Source organism: Erythrolamprus reginae, chromosome 4 (assembly GCF_031021105.1).
Source record: "Erythrolamprus reginae isolate rEryReg1 chromosome 4, rEryReg1.hap1, whole genome shotgun sequence".
Lineage (NCBI taxonomy): Eukaryota > Metazoa > Chordata > Lepidosauria > Squamata > Dipsadidae > Erythrolamprus > Erythrolamprus reginae.
Window position 1 is genome coordinate 51,063,095 of NC_091953.1, and position 16,996 is coordinate 51,080,090.

Genomic DNA, 16,996 nt, shown 5'->3' on the forward strand with positions numbered 1-16,996 from the left:
AGTCATTCCTATCTTCAAAAAAGGAGATCCTTCTCCTGTTGAATAACTACAGACCAATATCACTATGCTGCATCTCATGTAAAGTCATGGAATCAATTATAAATCATTCAATTACCCTTCACTTAGAATCTAATAACCTACTCTCTAACAAACAATTTGGGTTCAGAAAGAAATTATCCTGCAACCTGCAACTACTTCACTGCAAAAACATATGGACTACCCACCTAGATCAAGGAAAATTCATTGATGCAATTTATATTGATTTCTGCAAAGCCTTTGATTCAGTAGTCCACGACAAAATTTCGGTGCATCTTATACTCTGAGTGTAGCTTTTTTAAAGCTTTTTTCAGCCCTAACTAGGTGCGAACAATGTTCCCAGCTCTTACCTTGCAGGCTTTTTCATTGTTATTCTCTCCAAATAATGTTTTTCCAGCCCTAAGCCTTGGAGGCTTTTTTTTTCATTCCTCTATTTGCTCTGAATAAGTTTCTTTGCAGCCTTAATGAGGTGCTAACAATGTTTCCAGGCTTTCAAGCTCTTTCATTGTTATTCTCTTCAAATACATTTTTAAGCCCTAACCAGAGAATAAAATAATGTGCTGAAGCTGACCAGACTAAGGACACTAGCCAGATGAATATCTGGTAGGCAGATATTTTCCCCCTATTTTCCTCCCCAAAAACTAAGGTATGTCTTATACTCTGATGCGTCTTATACTCTGAAAGGTATGGTAATATACTTTAAATATGTTGAAGGTTTTGGGACAAGGGAATATTTGATAGACCTGTATTCCTTGAAATCTATTTCTCAGTAAATGGCATCTTTAATCTTAAAGTGTGATATCTACTGTATTCCTAAGGGTGTTTAGATATAGAAATTGTTATTATCAATAATTTAATTATTAAAATGTTATTAAATATTATTATCATGAGAGAATGACTGTTTACATGACATTCATAATCTGAAGGTGTAGTTTTACAGTCCTACAGCAAATATTTGAATTGAACCTAGGTGGGCATGCTCAATAAATGTGTTCTCAGAAGATTTCAAAGTACTATATGAAAACAAAAAAAGCACAAATGTAATTGTAAATTTAAATGTGTTATACTTATTGAATAATTTTCAATTTTCTCCCATTTGTAGATCTACCGCCCCCACCAGTGCCACCTCCAGCTGTAAAATCTCCTACAGCCCCGTCCAAATCTCAAGTGGATATACGGCCTGTGATGTTGCCAAAGTTGTCCTCTATAGAACCAAGAACAGAAAGAGCAATTGAAAGAAAAGGAATAGGCTATAAGGGAAAAGAAGGCTCTGATAGCTGCCATCATTCCGATATGTGGACATGTTCAGGCGAGCGTAGAGAATCACAGGAACAGCAAACTGATAGTAAGCTAAGAGGAAACAAACCAGCAAGGCGAGATGGCACACCAGCAAAAACACATCTTCTCCCAGGTGAATTAATACATTGATTTTATTTCCAATATTTATGAATGACTATGTTGGATGTTAATACATAGATACTAAAGCATATTTTACACTGACATTTTGAGAGGGATTATGCATAGCACATTATCTTTAAATTATATAATATTAAAAAAGAAACAAATAGTATAAAACACTATTCAATACCAAAGAAATTAAACAATTGATAAATCCTAATTTTCTCCCATGAAGTGTTGTCTACTTATCTCTTCTAGGTTATCTCTATGACCTTATTTTCCTGATTTCTTTAAAAACATATTCCTAGAAGCAAAACACACACACACAGAGACAAGAAAACAAAGCACAAATTCAGCCCTTTGGTAACAGTGAAACAGGATGACAAAATGAGAGTTATTTATCATGTACCTAAGTGGGTAATGGAGACAACAAATATTGAACAAAGAAATAGTTGATAAGCCATATTGAACTGCTCTGTTTTTCTAAAATAATCAGTAAGGTCTACAACAAAAATATCTACAGTCCTCAATATAAAATGTTATCTAAGCTAACTTGAACATGAAAGAACATACTAGAAATTGAGTAAGTTACATAAATGAACAAGCAACAAAGCAAGATTTATATGACAATGGTTAGAATAAAGAGAAGTCAGTAGGAAGTCACTCCACTATTTTGTACCTTTTTCTTTACAATTTATATATTCATGGCAAAAAGCAAGTGGCAAAACTTGCTATTGAAAGCACTATTAATGATTAATTTATTATCTCCTAAGACAATGTTTAAAATCTTAGGAAAAAGCTTTGTGCATTGATTAATGTTTCATAGATTTTTTGAGTTAGAAAGTTCACAATATTTATCTTTCTTACTCTATGGATTTATACCAATAATAAATTTTCAGTTCATAAAATTAATCCCAGCTAATATCTATCTAAACATCTATTGGAATCACCATATTTAAGATAAAATGACAGTTCTGGAAGTCTGAGAACTAAGTATGGTTTAGATTAACAACTATATACAGTAAAATATGAGGCAGCATGTACTTTTTATTCAATAAATATGAGTATTTGCCATTCTCTAATACAAACGGCGTTTAGTATACAATTATTGAAAATACTGAGATAAATGGATTAGTGATCTCAGATTATAAACTATTCAGAGGCATAAATATATACTATTAGGATACATAATAAAGCTTGTTGCTTACGGCCATCGTATGTCTATTGTTAGTTACCAGTATCTTTAAATGTATTGACCAATCAGAATAATTCATTCCCACTATTTTACTTTAAAAAGTGACAATAATAGTTCTATATATATACACATACATGCATACACACATAAGCAAACACTATTTCCCTTCCCCTTTCGCCCTGACACACAAAGACAACCCATTTTCAAAGAACAACAACACAGCAACACTATGTTCATATTTTTTCTGTTCTGAATGAAAAGATAGGTGTGTATGATAAAGAATTGTTCAATGAATTGACATGAACCAATTTAATTTGTGTGTTCTCAACTTGGCAGCTGGTCAGAAAATAATTTTCTTTCCTGGCACTTCATATATGAGAATAACAAGCATCACCAATATTTAATATCCAAGAAAGAAAGAACTTGGTCAAAATTAATAAATAATAGATTATTATTTTGTTTGTTTGTTTTCCACATTTCTCAGCCCATTCCCATTTCTCTCAGAGAGGGACCAAAATATGATATCAATATATATATATATATATATATTAATTAATTAATTAATTAATTACTTTATTATTGACATTGTATATACATACACAGTGTACCCATACAATGAAATTCACATAATGCACAAAGACCAGCCCCAACACAAATAACGATCCCTAGAACACGCCTCCACCTGCTACAAAAATTCCCCATCCTGAACCAAACATCCACACAACAGCCAAGTACAGTGGTACCTCTACTTAAAAACGCCTCTGCTTAAGAACTTTTCTAGATAAGAACCGGGTGTTTTAAGGGTTTTTTGCCTCTACTTAAGAACCATTTTCTACTTAAGAACCCAAGCCTGGAAAAAATTCTCAGGAAATTTGAGAGCGGCACGAAGGCCTGGCCAGTTTCTTGCCATCCCCCCTTTAATCCTGGCCATCTGGACTGCCAGAGGAACCTTTTGGTGGTGCTTAAGGAGGCTTTGGCAGTCCAGAGCAAATGATTTTCCTTTCTCTGGGCACTTGGAGAGGGAATAAACCTCTGCCAGCGCCCAGAGAAAAGAAATGCTCCCTTCGCTCTGGGCAGCCGAAGAGTCACCACAGTGAAGGAAAGGCGCCAGCTACAAAGCGAGCAAGCGAGAAGAGAGGGGAGTCCTTCAGCACGGGAAGGAAGAGGCAGCAGATAGCAGCAGCAGTAGCCAGTGTATGGGAGGCAACCTCGCACCAGGTGTATTGGAGGCGCATGCTCCTCCTCGCCGCCTCAGAGTCTCTCTCTTTTTTTTTAAGCCTTAAAGTTCTGGATTTTTTAAAATTCCCCTCACCTCAACTTCTTCCTTCGGCAGGGACTGACCCCTGCTTTAGTTCATTGTTAAGTACAATTATAGCTCTGGGATAAAAACTATTCAGAAAACGTGTGGTCCGAATTTTATTGTTCTTTATCTTCTGCCATAATGGCATTATGATACCATAATTTTAATGATTATTAAATGTAATGATTATTCACCAAACTTTATCTAAATCAGTTTGAATAAGTTTTGTAAGACTACTAAGAAGGCATCTAAACTAAACTTAAGGGGGAGAATTTACTGCAACATAAGTACACCATTGAAAAGCAGTACCCACAGGTCGTCATGGATGCCACAAGCAGTTTGTTATAGGATTACTCTATTGCATGATTTATTCTGACTAGTGGAGATGATCCTATAAGTCCCTGAATGCCAAATCATATGGTGCTTTATAGCTATCAACCTCCAAAGTCTTACCAACTTGGAACGTAAGCAGATAGTTTTTTCCCATTCAAGAGGATCTTCAAAGTTTTTCAGAGTCATTCTTTAAATCAATTTGATCTGAATTCTTATAGTTTAAAAATGTTTAGAAACAACACTTGCTGGCTTGTATCTAAGGCATTATTATTATTATTATTATTATTATTATTATTATTATTATTATTATGTCAATACAACACAGCAAACGAGATCACTATGCTGGATTTTGTATTCAATCACCAGTCGGGCGTTTCCAAGCATCTAGGACTGCGTAATGTAGCGACGAATTATGTTTCCTGATCCCACTAAAGGGGCCTTTTGCAATTGACAGATGGAGATTTTGTCAATTATGATGCTTTTCAAATGTCCGCTGAGATCCTTTGGCACTGCGCCCAGCGTGCCAAGTACCACTGGGACCACTTTCACTGGCTTATGCCACAGTCGTTGCAGCTCGATTTTTAGATCTTCATATTTCACTAATTTCTCTAGCTGCTTCTCCTCAATTCTGCTGTCTCCTGGGATTGCGATGTCGATGATCCATGCTTTCTTTTTCTCCACAATCATGATGTCTGGTGTGTCATGCTTCAGAATTCGGTCAGTCGGAAGTCCCACAGTAGTTTTGCTTGCTCATTTTCGACCACTTTTTCAGGCTTATGATCCCACCAGTTCTTTGCCACTGATAAATGGTAGTTCCGGCACAAGTTCCAGTGGATCATCTGTGCCACAGCATCATGTCTATGCTTGTAGTCAGTCTGTGCAATCTTTTTGCAGCAGCTGAGTATGTGATCGATTGTTTCATCTGTTTCTTTACAGAGTCTGCACTTTGGATCGTCTGTTGATTTTTCAATTCTGACTTTGAAAGCATTTGTTCTAATGGCCGCCAGTATTAGTCCTTCTGTCTTCTTTTTGAGTGTTCCACTTGTAAGCCATGACCAGGTCTTTCTTTATCCACTTTGCCTTCAATCTTCTCCAAGAACTGGCCATGCAATGCTTTGTTCCGCCAACTGTCCATATGACATTGAGTTACAGTTTTCCTGTACTGGTCCTTAGTTTGCTTCATCTTGAGAAGCTTCCTATTGTTGACCTCCATCAACGCTGACTCTTTGCTCTTCTTCACATAGTAAGCTAATGCATGCTTCTCTTCTTCCACTGTCTGCTTCACTTGCAAAAGTCCTCTGCCGCCTATTTTCCTTGGTAAATACAGCCTGTCAACGTCACTGCGGGGGTGTAGTGCATGATGGATCATCATTAATTTTCTGGTTTTCCTGTCCAGGTTGTCCAGCTCTGCTTGAGTCCAGTTCACTATGCCAACTGTGTATCTAATGACAGGTATGGCCCAAGTATTTATAGCCTTGATAGTGTTGCCACCATTCAGTTTGCTCTTCAAATTTTTTCTGGTCCTCTGGATGTACTCTTTGCTGATCACAGTTTTCACATGACCATGCTTGATATTATCCAGTTGCAAGATGCCCAAGTATCTGTAGGCTTCTGGGTGGTAGCACTTGATGGTTTGACCATTTGGCATTTCAGTGCCCTCACTTTCAGTGATTTTCTCCTTTTTCAGTGCCACTGTGGCACATTTATCCAGGCCAAACTTCATACTGATGTCATTGCTGAAGATTCACACAGTGTTGGTTAGTGACTATATCTCAGTTTCTGGTTTTCCGTACAACTTCAGGTCATCCATATACAGCAGGTGTGAAATTTTTGGTGAATTCCTAGCAGTTTGGTAGCCTAGGTTTGTTTTCTGTAGGATGAGTTACAGCGGGATTATAGCGATAATGAATAGCAATGGGGACAAAGAGTCCCCCTGGAAGATGCCCCTTCTGATGTTGATCAGTCCATAGCTTTCATTCCCAACAAAAAGCTCAGTCTTCCAATATTTCATCACCTTTTCTATGAATTTTCTGATGTTTTCATTGACTCCAATGACTTCCAGGCATTTTATGATCCAGCTGTGTGGCAATGAGTCAAAGGCTTTCTTGTAGTCAATCCAGGTTATGTATAGGTTTGTTTTCCTGTTCTTACAGTTCTCCAAAATCATTTTGTCAATTAGGAGCTGGTCTTTCGTACCTCTGCTTTGTCTTTTATTGCCCTTTTGCTCCACTGGCATGATGTCATTTTCTTCTAGGTAGTCCTGAATTCTGTCAGCTATGATACCTGTCAGCAGTTTGAGCATGGTCGGCAAACATGTTATTGGCCTGTAGTTTCCTGGTATGGCTCCTTTCGCTGCGTCTTTCTGTATTAAATATGTTCTGCCAGGTGTAAGCCATTCATTGATATTTCCTGTCTGCAGCATTTTGTTGAACAATTCGGCCATTTTTACATGCAGGCTGGTCAGGTATTTCAGCCAAAAACCATGCACCTGATCAGTGCCAGGGGATGTCCAGTTCTTTACTTTCTTCACTCTTTTTGCAATCATTTCAGGTGTTATTTCCAGCTGCTACATATTGGTCTTTGAAATTTTTTTCTCAAACTCCTTTATCCACCCAGCAGTTTTGTTATAGTCCCTTTCGACCTCCCAGAGATCTTTCCGGAACTATGTTGTTATTTTCACCTCTGGCTTTTCAATTTTCTTATCTGTTTGCTGATGCAGATTCTGGTAGAACTGCCTCTGGTTGGATTGAAATGTTTGATTCTGCCTGAACTGGGTGATCCTAGCTTTATATCGCTCAATTGTCCTGGCTGTCACTGTTATCTGCTGCTTTACAATTTCCAGAGCTTCCTCAATCTTTCTTGTACTAAGCCAGTACTTTTTTGTCAAATAGTCTTTGATCTTCTGATTGTTCAGTTTCTGCTCCTTAATGTTCTTCAAGTTACCTGCATCTGATCTCAAGCTTTTGGTTTTCAGTTCTAGTCGGATTTTCCATTTTGGTTTTCCAGTTGGTTTTCCGATTGGTTTCTGTTGCAGTAACCCTAGTTCTTCAGTTACTATCACAGCTGTACTGTAGGCAAGCTGATTCAATTCTTCAATTGAAGTTACATTGACAGTTGCAAGTGCAGAGTTAATATCTTCCATCAGTGGGACAAGTTGTTTCTTGCTTATGTTTTTTAAGGCTGGCAGTTTCTTTCGCTCTTCATTGGACCCTGCATGAGCAAATATTTGGTCCTTCAGTTCTTGCTGCCTTTGAGTCATAGTGCCAAGTGTCTCATCTTCAGCTTCTTGCTGTCTTTCCAAGTTTTCATCAGGTTCCAATTGTGCAGTGACTCCAGATCTTATTGGAGCTTCTATTGGTGCCAGATCAGATTTTGGTGTTTCTATTTTACAAATTTTCTGTATTTCTTCTAATTCGACTTCACTGAACATTTGGTTCCTGATTATGAGTCGTCGCTGATCGGGCAGTCGAAGTTCTGTTATTTTTGAGTCTGCATGTTCTTGTTTCCATAATTGGTACATCCGTATTTGATATCCATGTTTTTCAGGCTCCAAGTTGTAATAACACTTCATGATTGTGCGATTCTCTGACATTGAGAATTTCTGCCGCTTTTTTATTTGTAAGCTTTGTTTGTTTTGTTCCTGTAGCTCATTTGTCGATGGCTGCCCAGGTTCCACAGCAGCCACTCTGGTCCTTTTTATCCTGGGCGATGACCGAGCCAGTATGCACTTCTTTTTGTTTTGTCTCTTCATTAGATTAAATGGGTTAGGTACGTTTAATCTGGCTCCTCTGCTTTGACCACTCCGGCATAGCTCTCAGCTTCATTGAAGCACACAAGCCCCACTACCACGACAAGGCATACCCATCAGTGGGGTTGTTATTATGATGATGATGATGATGGTGATGGTGATTATTATTATTATTATTATTATTATTATTATTTAGATTTGTATGCCGCCCCTCTCCGAACACATTACTAATATATGTGCATATCTTTTTAGAGGATATTTTACCATACTGTAGACCAACATTTCCAACATCTAATAATACCAGAGATCCTAGTTCATCAAGCTCCATGTCATCCAGAGGATCAGGAAGTAGACAAAAGGCAGAGCAACCAAACTTAAGTCGAAGGAATATTGCAGAAATGCAGGTATTTGGAACTTATGAACAAGGAGAAGATGAAGATGAATTGCAGGTAATATGAGTTTCAGTAGCTATTAGAAATATGAAAATCTTCATGGAAACCTAAATGTTTGTCCTCAATGCAGAACATTCTTTTATTGATAGTTTACAGAATTTTATAATTATTGTAGAAAAATTATAATTAACACTTCTATTGGAGCTTTATATTTATTTAAAGTCCAGTAAATCTATAAAATGTTCAAACAATCATAAAAATCAAGGCATCGAAGACTTTTGAAATTTAACTATATTAGAGCCATAATTATGATTAAAAGGTAATTGTTGTGCTCCCTGAGTAGAAGTCCTTAATTTATGACCACAATTGAGCCCAAAATTTCTCTTGCTAAATGAGATATTTGTTAAATGAATATTACTCTGTTTTGTGACCTTTCTTGCCACATTTGTTAAATGAATTATTGCAGTTGTCAAGTTAATAACACAGTTGTTAAAGAAATTTGGCTTCCTAGTTGATTTGCTTGTCACAAAAAGTGATCACATAATTCCAGGACACTGCGAACACAGTCATAAATATGAGTCAATTGCCAAGCTTCTGAATCTTGATTGCATGACCATGAAGAGGCCGCAATGGTTATAAATGTGAAAAATAGTCACAACTCACATTTTCAGTGATAATATAATTTTGAACGGTCACTAAATGAACTGTTGTAAGTCAAACACTACCTGTATTTAAAAGAATTTTAAAAAATTAAATAATGATTTGACTACTTCTCATATTTGACTTTTTTAATACATACAATTTCTGAAATGGGGAATAAAAATCGATACAGCCGGGGTGGTGCAGCAGGTAGAGTGCTGTACTGCAGGCCACTGAAGCTGACTGTAGATCTTGTAGGTCAGCAGTTCAAATCTCATCACCGGCTCAAGGTTAACTCAGCCTTCCATTCTTCCGAGGTGGGTAAAATGAGAACCCTGATTGTGGGGGCAATATGCTGGCTCTGTTTAAAAAGTGCTATTGCTAACATGTTGTAAGCCACCCTAAGGAGAAGGCAGCATTAAAAATCAAACAAACAAACAAATAAATAAATAAACAAACTTTTGAGAAATATAATGCATAGTAAATTTTTGTTATTGCTTTACAGGAGAATGAAAGCTGAAGAAGAGCTGTACTGTACACTTTTCTGAAACTTAATCACAAAGATATCACTTAAGATGCCTCAAGTCTGATGATATTTGATGCCAGAAAGAGTAATGTTCAGTGCAATCAGAATGAACACTTTTTCATGTTTTTGTCTTATTGTCAGAATCTTTATTTTAAAGCTCTTTTTAAAATTTAATTATTAATATCCCATGTTTATTTTAGGTAATGGAGAGGGTGTTTGATCTGTCCATGAAACCAATTAATTAAGCTGCTTTTTTTTGGTGCTATGTTTTTGGGCAGGAAAAAAGTGATTGTTTTCTTCCATTGGAAACAAAGCATTACAATGTAGAGAAGTCATCAGTTGCATTTATAAACCCTTATAAAAGGCATAGTCAGCCTGACACTTTTCCAGCGGTTTTGGATTAAAACTCTCATAAACCAATAGTTAAGAATTATGGGTAGTATTATCAAAATTCTTGAGGGTACCAGGTTGTCCCCACTTGATATAAACTGCCACTGATATATCACTGATAAACCAATAAAACGTTGCAAATAATTACATCCATGCACAAGACACAATGTTATTATACAGGCTGTATTGCTGTCTGTGGCATTGTATTGTTTTCCACCAGTCACAATCCTTTATTATCAAAATACAAATTTATTCAATTTGGATTATAGTGGCATGTTGTGTAAATACATAAACAGTTTTTTAATTCCTTTAGTAACTTAATTTGTCTAGAGCCTAATCCATTTAATCATTGCATTCTTTACTGCAAGTGTTCTTTAGGATAGGAAGAAAGCATGTCAGTGAGAACTTGGCAGTTACATTATAATTTAAGTTTATCAGAAGAGTCAAGCAGTTGTTGGCCTCAATCAATGCTATTTAAAATATTTTTTAAAAGCAATGGACATTTTACGCTATCATTGAGAAAGATATCAACCTGACTGGCCCAAATCTCAGACCTCTACTTTATAGTGTCAATTTACCTTAAATAAAAAGTGCCACTTAATGGTTGTTTGGTTCTTGGGGTTTCTTTGGGGGAGGGTGTGTTTGGGGTTTTTTTTAATGCACTGTTTATCTTTTTTTTTTTTTTTGGTTTTAAAAGCACAATCACTAAACTTTATTTGTAAAACATTGTAACTATTAATAGTTTTTGTCTTACTGTAAGATGCTAAGACTTTGTGTTATTTTTTCATACTTTGTTAATGTTCTGTGTTTGTATTGGAAATATTTGAATGCTTCAGAGATGATAAAGGTAGCAAAGCTTAAGGATGGACCATAAGCAGAACATTATGTCATCTTAAGGATTTAAAATTCTTGAGTTTGTAATGGCTTATGTTGACATTGAATTTCCACAGAAACTGAAATAGAGCCATTAGTTCCTTTTGAAATTACAGGATGATATCCTCCGTAGATTTTTATTATCTTTTTTGTAATTATAAATATATTTTTTGTCATCGATGCTAATGGAAAACTGTGTATTTGTTTATGGACAATTTTCAGGCCAAGCCTCATCAGGAAAAAAATTAAAAAATAATACTTTGGTATTTACTGAGGGCTAAAAAAAAATTCACAAATTCATTTAATCAATTTTTAAGAAAAAGGTACCACAGAAAGAGTGCAGTACTGAGGGAACAACCCATGTGATTGGTTTTTATTATGTTCATGTAAAAAAACTTTCATATTTTAGCCATAATTTTGCATACCAAGGAATCAGTAAGCATAAAAGTAATTTTTGTCACATTATTTATTAAAAACATTCTCAAATACCTTGTTTTCTTGTCAAGGTCTCTTTTGTCCAGAACTTTCTTAAAAGCATTTTGTATTATTGGGTATAAAATCAAATTTTCATTTTCATTGTAAATCAAACAGAAAAAGATATAATGTTATAAGCAACAAAACATTATATTAAGTTATTTGAAGTTAAGTTATTTGAAGTTCAAAGCAGCATCAACTTTAGGCATAGCTTGAACTTAGCGAAGGAAAAATCTTGGCTTTTAAACAATATTTTGACTGGGTTTATGGCTTCCTGCTCTGTGGGCCTCTTTACAACCTGTTATCATGGTGATACTTTTTTGAGAGAGGAAAATAGCTGGAACGGGCAAGAACAATGGCTTTCAAATATAAAGTACACCCCTCTTCCTTTACAGTTAGCACTTTGAAATTTTAAGCAGATTAGAACAATACTTTTACAAGGCAGTAACTGGAAAAGTCACTCTTGAGGCTGAAGGCAAAGTTGTACCTGGTAGTTTAAGCTTGTTTTATTAGCCCAAATGGTTTCTATGGTCTTATAGTCCGGTGTGTCCAAAAAATACGGTAAGTAGATTGCAGTCATACATCAAAGATCCTTTAAATAGTTCTGCTCTTAATAATTTTCTAAACCTAATGTGAAGCTGTTCACATTTCCTGCGAAGAATATTGTAGAGCAGCAGTGCCACAACTAAGAAAATGTTTCAACAAGACTAGCATATCCATGAAGATACTGTTGGCACCAAACCAGGTACAGATGTATATTGGTCAATACCAACATTTTGAACTAAATATAGAACTTAATAAGTAGCCAACATAGAGTCCAGATCATGTCTCTGTGTGTGTGGCTTTGTGCTAGGGTGAACAAAGCATGATTTGAGCTGCCTTCCCTCTATAAACACTAGTGGGTGGGTGTGGAATGCTGGCTCAACTGCTGCAAGCTGTGTTGAAATTCCCTGGATAGTTGGTGCGGTAACACCTTGAGTAATTGATGCAATTGATGTATGCTGATTATTTGATGTTTGCGGAGTAGGGGCGATATCCTGAGTAGTTGGAGCCTCCAGACTAGTTAGCTGTTTTGCAGTGTACAGTATGTCTGTGGTGTAACAACCTGGGTTCTCAGAGACCTGCAATGTACTAACATGAACTTCATCTTGCTAAATTCAGTTTCAGCCTATTTCGACTTATCCAGACCCTTGCTGCCCTATAACGTGCCACTTGTGATAGAAAGAGATTGAAATCAATATTTAATTTACTACTTTTATATTTGTAATATCATGGTGTTCAGATCATTATGTACTATCCATTAGCTAACAAGGACTTTTGGACGACTTTTGGATGACTTATAGTGTGACCAAATTTTGTTATGTAACTTCAAGAATGTGACAGTACATGTCTTGAAAATACATTCCTCCCATCTTAATTATTTGTGCATTAATTACTTGTATGTTTTTATTTGTTGATTCTTGCTCATTATTGCATATAAAGGACCTGCATAGGACTCAACATGCTCTTCCCTCTTGTTTAACATTTACATGAAGCTACTAGAGGATCATCTGCAAGTTTGGAGTTTTGTATCTTATATTCATATATGATAACCAATTTTATTAGTCAACCCTTGGCCATCCTTCTTTCCTAGTGATTGTGCAGGCCTGATAGGGAAGAACTGACTTTGATTCTGTTTTACCAAGATTATGTAGCTGAAGGTTTTATGACCACATGGATTTGAGAGTATTCTATTTTTAACCTCGGGTGTGTTCTCACAATTGGGGCTTCTATCTGGACTCACAGATCTCAATAGATGATGATTGATGTAGGCAGCAATGCCTTTGCACAACTTAATCTAATATATAGTAGTCATTGTACCATATCCTGCATCAATAGTCCCTTCAGATACTTTCTGATAGCCTAACCATCTCATTGTTTGACTACTGCAAGGCATTCTACATGGCATTGCCATTGAGGATCACTCAAAAGCCTCAGCTGCTCCAGAATGCAGCAGCTTGTTGGGCATGTTTGGATATGCCTATGATACCCTTGTTTTGTAAGTTTTGGGCACATTTCAATCAAAGATTTTATTTAAAAAATTAATAAAGCGTGTATTATTAGATATCAAATACAGTGATGCCTCATCTTATGAACTTAATTGGTTCCAGGACGAGGTTCGTAAGGTGAAAAGTTCGTAAGATGAAACAATGTTTCCCATAGAAATCAATGGAAAAGCCAATAATGCGTGCAAGCGGAAAACTCACCCCTTTTGCCTCATTACCGCCGGCATTCAGATCGTTCGGGGGTGGGTAGAGGAGGGGGGAGACGGGGGGAGAGAGAGAGTGCAGGCTGCCCAGAGGGAGCCTTGTGGGTGGATTGGGTGGACAGTTACTGTCTGGCTGCAATGACTCGAAGGGAAGGGAGGGAAACGCACGGGCCGTTTGTGCATCTTCTCAAACTTTTTGTGTCTGGGAGGCCCGACTGGGGGTTCTAGGAGAGACCGGCAGCGGTTGGGGAAAGGTTGGGGAAGCCCTTGCCAGATTCGCGCTGCGCCGCCACCTTCAACTTCAAGCAGAAACCCCTCTCTCTCTCTCCTTCCTCCCTCCTCTTCCTCCTCCTCCCGTATTCCACCTCCCTCCCAGCCACATTCGCCTTCCTCCACCGCCAGCGGCATCCAGCTCCTCCTCTTCTCGCTTCTTTACAAGATTACAGCTGGGCGGCGGCACGGAGGCTGGAGGCGGCGTGTGTGTGTGGAAGAGATCCGCAGGAGAACTGGGGGGAGCTGCGGTGCCTAGACACCTGCCTGCAGCAAAGGCACCCCGCGACCACCACCTTTGCCCCCAGAAGAAAGACCCCAGCCCACGCCTGCTGCTTGCTCTTCTGGGGGGCCTCGCAAAGATCACCTTTGGGAGCTTCCCAGCCAGGTCCCTTCCACGGGGTGGTGGCCGTGGCTCCCCCCAGTTCTCCCACGGACCTCTTCCACACACACACACCACCCTCAGCCTCCGTGCCGCCGCCCGGCTGTCATTTTGTAGAGAAGCTAGAAGAGAAGGAGGAGCTGGATGCTGGTGGTGGCGGAGGAAGGCGAATGCGGCCTGGAGGCTGGGAGGGAGGCGGAATACGGGAGGAGGAGGGAGGCAGCCTCCACACTTCAGGAGGATGCTGGGAAGCCCCCTGGCTGTTTCAAAAAGTGACAGCCGGGCGGTGGGGCTTCTCGGCGGCAGCGGCGGGTTCGTAAGAAAGAAAAAGTTCATAAGAAGAGGCAAAAAATTTCTGAACCCTGGGTTCGTATCTCGGGTTGTTCGTAAGACGAGGGGTTCGTATCATGAGGTACCACTGTATTATTTTTATGTATCAAATACTATATATTATTAGATACCAAATACTATTTTTTTCAGTAAGAAAGTTATACCAACTTTCTTATAACTGCATGGAGCTGATATTCTAATAGTTATGGATATTTTGCTATTTCAAGATGTAAACAATTTATCCACTACAAAAGAAAGCAGAAATTTTACTTGTATAAACAAAAATATTGGCTCAATTTCCATTAGTTGAAGATGAAATGAAAGAGGATAAGCCAGCAGGACAGTTATCTGAAATTCCAAGCAAATCAATAAAAGGGTAGCTAAAGAAAAATACATTTAATATTGCAAATACTATTGTAAAAACCCATGGAATATTGTAGTTGGAACAGAAATGAACTACAGGAACTTCAAAGGTTACTGAGTCAACATGGAAGTTCTTTGCCAGGGAGAAATGAGCATAAACTCCTGTGTAATTCCTGTGCGAATACTGGTTCCCAATGCTAAGCTTGACTGCGCTTGTGTCAGTTCAAGTGATTCAACTGGTTATTCAAAATAAGACAACTGGGATTTTTTATAGAATTATATCACAACTATGTGCCTTTATTTACCAAATAAATGAAACCAGAATAAAATTTGACATCTGCACAATCAGATTCTGATAAGATTCAAAAAGTAAGTATTTTTCATAAAACTTATCATACTAACCATTGTTTACCGATATCGGTACTTCCAATGTATAATATATTACATATTACATAAAAAGTATTTAAAATAGTGACTATAATGAGGATATGCATATTTAACAACATAACACAATATACTTGCATATAACACAAAATAATTGCTTTTATTATTTCATATTAATATTTTTTATACTCGTCCAAATCAAATGCAATCTGAAATTATTCTGGTTTTAAGATCTTCAATATCTGAAGGAAAGAAAATACAACATAAATGAACCTAGGGCATAATAAAATACAGGTAAACAAAATGCTTAATGTTTGTAAATAGCTAAATTGCATGTAAGCTCTTTTTTTAATGTAGTGCCTATTGTTTAATATCAACAAAATTAAGCAAGCACACAACAAACTACTGAAAATTATTGCCTAATCTCAATATCACTTTGCATCTTTCTGGGTAAACTACTTTATGATCCAGCCTTCCACAATAAGTTTCTTTTGTACCTGTACGATCTTTTATATGAATGAGAATACAAAAGAAGAAAATCTTCAAATAACAGGACAAGGAATTTCAAGCCAGTCAGCAATTTAATAGTGGTATATTAAGCACTTTGTCTACTCAGCACTAAATTTTATATACTGTAAGACTTTGGAGCCAATTGCTTTCAATATTTCTTGAAGCATGATAATCAACCTACCTTTATTGAATTTTTTGCACAGATATAAGCAGTTATTTAGCAATAGCAATATTGTGAAATGTAATGAAATCTCTTTAGTATTGACATTTTTCTGCTTCTTGTCTCCCATAAGTTTGAAAGCAGACAGAAGGTACAATAACTGTTCCCCGTGAATTTAAGGCAATGAAAACCTTTGTTATCATATCTGATTACAGCAGGCAAGTAGATGATAGCTGTGTTCAACACATTCAGTAATACTATCTTAAACTTTGTGGACATCGCAAAGCTAATGGACAGGACTTTAGACACAGGAGAAAAAAGTTATTTTTCATTGTTATTAAAGATTTTTGTTTATGTTTGTCTTGTTCTTTTTCTGTAATATGAAAAAAATAATCACTGTAATCACTGCAAATAAACTACTATAAGAAGCATAAACCAATTTTTAGAGTACCTAATATTTATTTTAGCTTTTGGCTACTTATTCCTGCATAGATTTCTTATTCCCCAAAGAGTCAGTTCTATCATGTGTTATAAAGAGATGACACGTATGTGACCCCAATAAACTGTTCTAATCAACCATCAAATATTGTAATGTGGAAAACAAGACTTCATGAGACTGGAAGACATTACACAGGATTTTTAGAACCAATTTTTTTACTGGAAAAAAAAACAGGCACTAATAGACCCACCCTTAGAGACTAACCACTGAGAATTATCCTCGATGCTTAGAAACAAAAGTAGAACAAGATTGATCAAGCAATACCTATGGTGTCTCTTTGTCAGACTGAGAAGCACTGGGATGTTTTCATTTGAATTCAGGTGCAGCCTTGAGGCAAGTAATTTAAGTTAATATACTAAGCTGCCCTTAGTTATTGGATGCATTCTGAACTATTATTTATTTATTAGATTTGTATGCTCCTTTCTGCAAAGATTCCAAAGTTACTATTATGGTAACTTGATTGTAATTACAGTGAATATTTAGTTACTTACAGTATTTATATATTTTATTATTCTTACAAACAACCCAAGGCTATGAACATATACA

General features: G+C 36.9%; 1 protein-coding gene across 4 annotated transcripts in view; it reads left to right on the forward strand.

Annotated features, from left to right (window-relative positions):
* The window catches only part of ROBO1 (roundabout guidance receptor 1), a 263,181-nt gene extending 251,862 nt beyond the window's left edge, over positions 1-11,319 (forward strand). For all 4 annotated transcript variants that reach the window (XM_070750258.1, XM_070750260.1, XM_070750259.1 and 1 more), the window contains 3 exons: positions 1,139-1,447; positions 8,263-8,459; positions 9,547-11,319. In XM_070750258.1, the coding sequence (XP_070606359.1) occupies positions 1,139-1,447; positions 8,263-8,459; positions 9,547-9,561 (521 nt within the window). In that variant the 3' untranslated portion in view covers positions 9,562-11,319. The remainder of the gene's footprint in view (positions 1-1,138; positions 1,448-8,262; positions 8,460-9,546) is intronic.
* The last annotated feature ends 5,677 nt before the right edge of the window (positions 11,320-16,996 follow it).